The 8,743-nt window shown below is 43.6% G+C and overlaps 1 protein-coding gene across 1 annotated transcript; it reads left to right on the forward strand.

Annotated features, from left to right (window-relative positions):
* The first annotated feature begins 1,078 nt into the window (after positions 1–1,078).
* Positions 1,079–2,797, forward strand: LOC147963345 (uncharacterized). The gene is made up of 2 exons (XM_087527952.1): positions 1,079–2,203; positions 2,456–2,797. The coding sequence occupies exons 1-2, from the start codon at positions 1,126–1,128 to the stop codon at positions 2,521–2,523; spliced, it is 1,146 nt and encodes a 381-aa protein (XP_087384078.1). The 5' UTR covers positions 1,079–1,125; the 3' UTR covers positions 2,524–2,797.
* Positions 2,798–8,743: the final 5,946 nt, after the last annotated feature.

Raw genomic sequence — 8,743 nt, forward strand, 5'->3', positions numbered from 1 at the left:
TCCCCGTTTACATGACTGGGGATGAAATTTCCCCATACCCATGCCCCACTGGGGAACGGAGCCCCATTAGGGTCCCCATCCCCATAAACAAATACTCATATACATAATATGACACCCTATAATCAACATACATAAATGGTGTTGTCCTTGTCCTGCTAATGCCTATCTAGGTCGTACTTACTTCTTGGTCATGGTGGTAGCTGAGGTGAGGATGTGAGATAGGTTTAAGTTTTTTTCAGAGCTTTATTTTTGTTTTCGCAAGTTTGTTTGTGAATATTTTAAGGTTGACCGCTGTGTCACAGTTACTAACCGGATCCCCGATGGGTATTGGGTCTGGGGAATAGGATATCGTCCCCATCCCCGTTGTACCCTATGGGGAATAAATTAGTTTTGTAAATATCCTCATGGGGATGTTTTTCGCCCATCCCCACCCCCTAAGACCTTGTTTGGTTGCTGGGGAAGACGTACTCGGGGTATATCTGCCCCGGATTGAAAATTGCTGACAAAATGGAAACCCAGGGGAAATTTGGCATCGCCATTTGGGAGTAGAAGAGAGAGGAGCCAAGGAGGGGGTCGGTGAGCGGTGTAAGCGAAGGGAAGATCCAACGAGAATGGCGGCGGGGTTTGCGAACAGAGATGCAGCGAGAGAAACGGGGGAACTTCTCCCACGCGTCGTGACTACTGTTTTTTCTTCCCTGGGATTTGGCCGGGGAGGGCCGAGATTTCCCTGTCTTGGGCCTGAACCAAATGGCGCTACAGAATTCCCTGGAAGAGGTAAACGCGTGGCTTTCTGTCCCTGGTATTGGGCAGGGATCCCTGAGTTTTCCCTGTGCACCAAATGAGCCCTAATAGATGAAATCCCCATGGGTTTGGCGGGTATGGGACCCCATTGCCATCCCTAATCGCTTGCTTCTACTCCATAATATATATTCGAATTGCTACTAATATATCAGATTCTTATCTTGGGCTAAAATGGCTTTTTTCCTTGTACGCCCACAGCCCAAACGGACCTTCCTTCCTACAGGAAAGAAAAAGAGTCCGGCTGCTTCCTGCTCTTTTCCCCACTTTCCTTCACTGGAAAACCCTAGAAAATAGACTCGACACAAGGGCGGCGTCGGCGGCGAGATGACCACCGGCCGCGGCCACCGCGTTTCGCCGGCGGTTGCGGCGGCGCCGCTGGAGGACGACAACGTCCTCAGCGAGGTCCTCGTCCGCCTCTCCCCGGAGCTATCTTCCCTCCCGCTCGCATCGCTTGTCTGCAAGCCGTGGGGTCGCCTCGCCGCCTCCGCCGCCTTCCGGCGCCGCTGGCGCGACCACCACGGGAGACCCCCGGTCCTAGGCGTCTTCGATAAGCACCTGACCTCTCTCAAGTTCATCCCTGCAGTCTGCAGCATCCCCGCGGAGCGCTTCTCCATCCAGGTCTGCACCGGGTGGGACACCTGGCGCGTGCTCGGGTGCCGCCAGGGCCGCGTCCTCATCATGAACTGGACGCTGCGCGAGTTCCTCATCTGCGACCCTATCTCCGGTGACCGCCACCGCGTGTCATTCCCACCGGATCTGGTCGACGGCGGGCAAAGCGCCAACGGAGCTCTGCTCTCCGACGGCGAGCAGCTGGTCCTGGTAGATGAGGCCCGCGCCAGAGTTGAGGCCCGCGTCTACTCCTTTGCGACCGGCACCTGGGGAGACATCATCTCCACTGCTGAGCCATGTCATCTTACCAGTGTCCCCGTCACCGTGGTCGGCAGCCGCCTCTACTGTTGGCTGACAAAGCCTCCGTATAGCTTTCTAGAGTTAAATCTGGAAAGCCAGAGCCTAGCTCTGATTACAAGCCCTCCCCGTGCGAATATCAGCACCTGCAACAGCCAGATCATCCCAGGGGAGGATGGCACTGTTGGCCTCACCATATTGTTGTACCCTACCATCAAAATGTGGAACCGCAACATCGATTCTCACGGTGTTGCGACATGGGTGCTGCGCAAGACCGTTGTCATGGACAACTTCGTTGATCTGACGTCTTCGTGGGCGGCTTGGGACTCACTACTTATCGGGTATGCCGAGGATGCTAATGCGATTCTTATATCGGTGTTCAAAGGGACGTGCATCCGTGTCTTTACAGTCCAACTTGAGACAATGCAATGCAACAGGCTTCATGGACACCTTCTCCAAAATTTCTATTATCCATTCGCCAGTTTCTATAACGCAGGTAATTTACTTATCTTAACATTGAAGGAGTCACATCGATCCTTTTTTTTCATGCATGGTAATTTCATGGATACCATTGATGTGATATTTCCCCCCTTTGTTGATCCATGCATGGAATTATTGGTTGTATTTTTTCTGTGTCATAATTTAATTATTCCTCATAAAATTTGTCATCCTATTTTGAGTAATTTATTATACCATATCATAGATGTGAAGGTTTATATACTTCCTTCTATAACTATATGATTACCAGGCCCATCGGCGCGACGAATTCTTGCTCATGTGAACAATGATGGGGGTGCTGGTGGAGCAGAAGCGTAATGGCTAGTGCGTCATGGTAATCCTCAAGCCACCTGGGCCGGGTTTCCCCAACTACTTCAAATGCAAATCTTATTAAGGTTCTGGTCTCGTGTTTGTTTATTGTTGGCTTTTGGACCCTGCTTGGGTGAACTTTTGTAAAACTGTTTGTATGTGCACTTTGTGTTGTGGGTATATGTTTGAACTCAGGCTGGGAGCATCCTGTTTGGAATATTTGTGGTGTATAATTTAACCTGAGTGAATGTTGTATGGGTAAAGTAATGATTTTACTGTATCATATCACCTTGCCATAAGGGTTGACATGCATTCTATATATAGAACCGTTGCGAAAGATAACAGTAGTCGAAGATCAACTTCATGCTAGGATGATGCCTTTTTAAAGAAAAAAGGAAAACAAGGTTGCGAGAATGATATCTCCGCTACTTGCTCTATTTCAATGTTTTTTGACTTTTTGTTAGAGTCAGATTTTGGTTTTGCCGGAGGATAAACCCTCTGGATATTTACATTCACATATCTTGATTTACAAGTTATTTATACAATAAAATACATGAGGAGGTCAGAATTGCAACATATCACAAAGGCGTAATGCAGTTTTACAGCTGGCAGCTTCTGAAGGTTCAAACTCCAAGTTGTCTTTCATGTATTTTCTCTTATCGAAGTACTATTTTACATTATATTGTTAGAAGCTGCAGTACCTGAGCCATCTATTCTTGCTCTCTTTATTTTTTCAGAAAAAGGAGGATTTCTTTGTGGTGGATCCTTTGCTGCCTGTATCAATATATGAAGTTGACTCCTGGACAAACTATTATCTACTATGAAGCTTCAGTGAAAAAAGGGACGCATACTCTGAACAGCTTCGTTCTTTAATCCCAGTGCATGTAGTATATGAATGAATTATTCTCATAGAAGATGATGAGCTGAATTGCTCTGACTTGTGAGTGACATTGTTAGTTTTTGTCACATATGGTTACCATGGACAGGAATGATGGATACAGTTGGAAGTGAAGCCTGCCTCAACATGGTCAGTGTCCCATCTTTATTATTACAAATCTGAATAATTCTGAGCCATCCGTCAAGACGGGCTCAATACTTTCTTTTTATCCTTCTCCTCCATGTATGCTTTTTTCGCTCATCCAAATGCAATTTTACCTAATATTGCTGAATTTGTTGGAATGACCCTACTTCAATTATTCAGGCACAATTTTCCTCATTGTGAAGTTAATATGTGCTGATCTTTTTCTTATTTCTCGTGCATTAGTGACTAAAGAGATTGGTCGCTGCACAGGCCGGCATTGTTAGAGCATGAAGTACTGTCCAGCCAGTCGAAGCAATTTCCAGTTCGGTTTGATCTGCATTTGTTTTGGCTGATATCACAGGGGATAAACTTGGTTGATGAAAATGTGCCGTTTGACTCATATCAAGGGTGAACTGGATTCCCTACCAGCAGCTTTTAAAATGAAAAAAATCCCAATAAAGAACAACATAAAAATATTCATTTTTCTACATGCTTGTAAACTTTATGAGCCAGTTCTAGACTTGCTAACAAAACAACAGGAGAATAAAGCAAGCCTCTCACTGGGAGATGGCTGGACTCAGCCTCTCCCTGGTTTCTAGTTTCATTTTGCACAGGACACCCACTGTAGTGCATTGGTTTGACCTTTTGGGAAATTGTAGTGTCATATTTCTTTATCATCATTTTTACTCTGTTCATACAATCATGTATTGATATTTGGTTATGTTGTTACTATTTTATTGTAGACTGAATCAGTGGGATGTGAATAGCAATTGTGGTTGTAGGGTGCCAAAAGCCCAAAACCATGAAGGCTGCGGAACTTGAGCTCCCGCCCCTGTCCATCCGTGACCGGTGAAGGGCAATGCGAAGCGCGACTTCCGTCGTCTGGGGCGGAGGAGCTGGAGTCCTTCTTGACGAGTGCCGCCCAGTCGATTGGGTCGGATTCCTTGCTGGATCTGCTGCTGGAGCAGGCCAGGGTGGAGGGGAGGGGACGAGAGGGGAGGAGAGGGGCAGTGAAGATGGAGCGGTCGAGAAGAGCAAGGACTTTGACTAGGGTTTGGTCTAGGTTGGGTATTTGTGGGGACAAGGTGGTTCAGCGTGGGCTGGATCCGACTTGGCGGACGGGTCCGGACATGTCCGGTCCACTACAGATCCGTTCCAGATATGGGCTGGGTTTGCGGAGTGCCGGTTAGCCCGGACATTTGGGCTGACTATGTGAGGTTCGGTTGAGTGGCAATTTGCTGTCTGGGCAGTCCGCCCTAACGTTTGCGGACGATATGAGGGCTCCGGTTTTAGATGCTCCAATCAGGCCAGTGCATTTCCTTGTTTCCTTCAGCCTTGTTTCTTCAGATTTACTTGTTTTCCTTACTATGTCTCTATGATTTTGGTGCACGGGAGCGCAGGATGACTGTTAATCCTTGGTTGCTTGGCATGACAAGAAGCTGAAATCTGTAGTTGGTCTACAAGCATCTAAGCCAAAATCTATTATGAAGGTGAGCGCCATCATCGGCAGAATAAACCCTCTTTAATCAATTGCTTCCTGGATTGTCTTAATGAATGAACATACCTGGAGAAATTCTCCAAGATTCTCTAGCTAGCCGAGGTTTGGAGGTAAACAAAAGCTACTCTATTTTATAATACCTGCTGCTGGTGCAGGCTGCAATTCCCTCATGGCTGCTGTCACATTCTGTCATTTTTTTTGTGCCTATAAATGTGCCCAACCGACATACTACCTTGAACACTGTAGTACATCTCTCCGTCTGCATGGTCCAGTAAAATTTATACCTTCGTGAGCCACCAACGCAGTCAAGTTTGTTCTACCATTTTTTTCCTCTGTGGGAATAGGTTTGTATCAGGGTGCTAATAAGGACCAATCTGTTTATTTCACTGAGACGGTTGAAGATATCCACAGACGATCTACCAAGAATCAGCGATGATCAGAGATCATGGGTGTCCAAAGGAAATACTGCTTGCTTTTTCTAACAAGTATTAATCATATTTGTAATGCTCTTTATTTGAACTTTATTGTTGTAATTAATACTATTGATGATGGATGCATGAGAAGCAGTGGTCGTGCTGTTAGAGAAAAATATACCGAGAACTTGAGTGAAGGAACAGCCAACTGGCCGCTAAGATGCCCAATTGTAATACGGACCATCCACCAGCCCGAACCATCCACCGAATCCCATGTCAGCTGGCCCAAACGATTCCCTTTGCAATTTTTTTAAAAGTGAAAAAACACGAAAACAAAGAAGAAAACACATGAAAAACTGAGAAAAAACTGTACAATAAAAATGCCACAAAAATCTAGAAATTGCGATCAATTGTTATAATTGTGGAGGCTACCACACAGTATTAAAAAGGTGAAAAAACATGAAAACAATGAAGAAAACCCAACTGAGAAACTGAGAAAAAAAGTGTACAATAAAAATGCCAAAAAAAATTAGAAATTGCCATCAATTGTTATAATTGTGGAGGCTACCACACAGTACCAAAAATGCCACTAAGTTTTCAAACAAGCAATGAAGGCTCAACAAAACCACCGTAACATCGCTGATGCATGACATGATCCTTGATAAAACAACACCGTTGTAAAATAGAAGCTGATCATCTCTGGATTTTCAGGAATCGCCAGATTCCTGAGTATCATCAGGCATGATAATTAAGAGTTGCCTATTTGAACCTTCAGAAGCTGTGAATTGTCAAACTGTGTACCGTAGCATATCCAACACTAAAATCCTAACCTCCCCATGTAATCAAGAGGAAATTATGACTGAATCTTTCAAGATCACATAACTTATTACCCTGAAAATAGCTAACACATGACACACCATCTGATTATTCATAACTGTTTTCAACTAACCATATGAAGTGTATTACTAATTACTCCTGGACTCCTAGTAAAGGACTTGGTTCAAGTAAGCCCTGCAACATGGTTATGATATATTTATTGGTACAGTAAAAAAATGTAGATAGAAGCAATGGTGTCCCCTTTAGAGCATTGTATATTTACCTTCATAAGGTGTGATATTTCCCTAACTAAAAGAAAGGTATGATATTAACCATGAACATGATCTTTCGCTACACCCTTTATCTTTAAAAACACAATGGATAATTATAGAATCTATGTGAACCTTTGCAGTAAAATGATATGATAGAACAAATTAATTAAATCAAAATAGTTTGCTATATCTATCATACAGTAAAATCATTCTTTACCGATACTATACAACAAATTTCCAAACAGAACGCTCCCAACCTTACTTCAAACGCATACCCGCAACACAAGTACACACAGCCAGTTTAAAAGAAATTCAGACCTTGCCGCACAACACAAGGCTTTAGAAGCCAACAACAAAACAAACATGCATGAGAGATTACAACTGTTACAACAAATGCGGCCGAGCGAGAAAGAGCCGCCTCTCAGCGTTGAATTTAATGTAATTGCGGAGACTCGAACGGGTGTAGCTTGACTTGTAGCATGATGCGCTAGTCATTACGCTTGTTGTACAGCAGCAGCCCGATCATTGTCCAAACGAGCAAGAAGTCGAAGCGCCGCTGGGCCTGGTAACCATATATAGCCATAGAAAGTATATGAACATTCACAACAATCATAGGTTGCAACAAATCAGTCAGACATATAATCCGTCCGCCCCCCTAACTTATCAGAACAGCTTCGCATTGAACATTGACCACAACACATGATTTTTCTTTGTTCATTTGGATGTGTCACAGCTCCCAACATACAAGCAGTCAAGCACGGTGAGGAGTAAGCTGTTGTACACAATCAGCTCAAATACTGGGTTTGAAGTGCCGTAGAGGGACACATGCATTCTACCTTCTCTACCGTGTTCTGCTGCTGTGAACAGAGAGTGGTATGTGTTTATTGCTTTGTTTTGAACACCTTCCAAACTACTGGAATTTTTCCATTTGAAGGAATGAAATGAATCATATCTTTTTTATATAAATTAAATAGTTACTGCTTTTTTATGGGCCAAGCAGGAGCATTGCTATTTCATTAATAGGGGGGGGGGGGGGGGGGGTGAACTTCACAATTGCTGCAGAAAGCAAGGAAAAGAGAAAAAAGAGAGAAAAAACAGCATGCAGGACAACCTGCACCACGACAGCTCAGGAGACTACTCCCACGCCTCTAGCAGGAGGCCAGTATCCTCCCTAGCCAAATTTGGCAGTCTTGCCATCGAAAATTTTGTGGTGCACATACAACATTTTGTGATACAATCCATGTACGATGGAGGATCCAGTGTTGTGCTGTATTTTTTGTTTCACCCCAAGAACTGTTCGATGTGCTGTGTTTCTACAAGAATCGTACATAAAGGATCATATGCATAGCAGGACGCTGGGAAAAAAAGGCATCCTCCTTTTCCAAAGAAAAAAAATTAATGCACAACTGAGCTACTGGAACATCAAGATTTCTGCGAGATCCAGCAATATTAGCTAAAAGGGCATTTCAGCGAGAAAAAAATAACAAGAAAGACACACTCAGTTTTTCCAACTATAGGCTCAACAAAACCACCTTAACACTGGCTAGTGTGCGACATGATCCTAAATAAAAACAACACCCTTTTCAAATAGAATCTCATTTTTCCGGGTGTTCAAGAATAAGCAGATTCCTGAGTATCATCAAGGATCAGAATTAAGATCTTCTATTTGAACCTTCAGGAGGGGCCAACTGGCAAACTGTGTCCCGTAGCATATCCGGCACACTAGTACTGTAGCATATCCGGCACGGATCTCTCTGCCTTCCTAACCTGTGGGTATTCTGACATCCTAACCTCCCTGTGTAATCTGAAGGAACTTATGACTGAATCTTTGAAGATCACCAAACTTATTACCCTGACATAACCTAATGTACGGCACATCATCTGATTCTTCTTTATGACTATTTTTCAACTTAGCCATATGAATTGTATTACTAATTACAGCTAGACTCCTAGTGTAGCATAAAAGACTTGGTTCAGGTAAGCCAGCAACATGTTATGTCATATTTATGAGTACAATAAAAAGAAGGTAGACAGAAGCAATGGTGTCCCCCTTAAAGCATTCTATATTTAGCTTTAACCATGGATGTGCTTTTTAACTACACGGTATCTTTAAACAAAACAATTTCTATTTATATAATGTATGTGAATTTTTGAGCAAAATGATATGGTAGAAGAGATTAATTAAAATAGTTTGCTATCTTTCATACAG

This window comes from Triticum urartu, chromosome 6A (assembly GCF_056163025.1).
Source record: "Triticum urartu cultivar PI428250 chromosome 6A, HENAU_Tu73, whole genome shotgun sequence".
In the NCBI taxonomy this organism is placed as follows: Eukaryota; Viridiplantae; Streptophyta; class Magnoliopsida; order Poales; family Poaceae; genus Triticum; species Triticum urartu.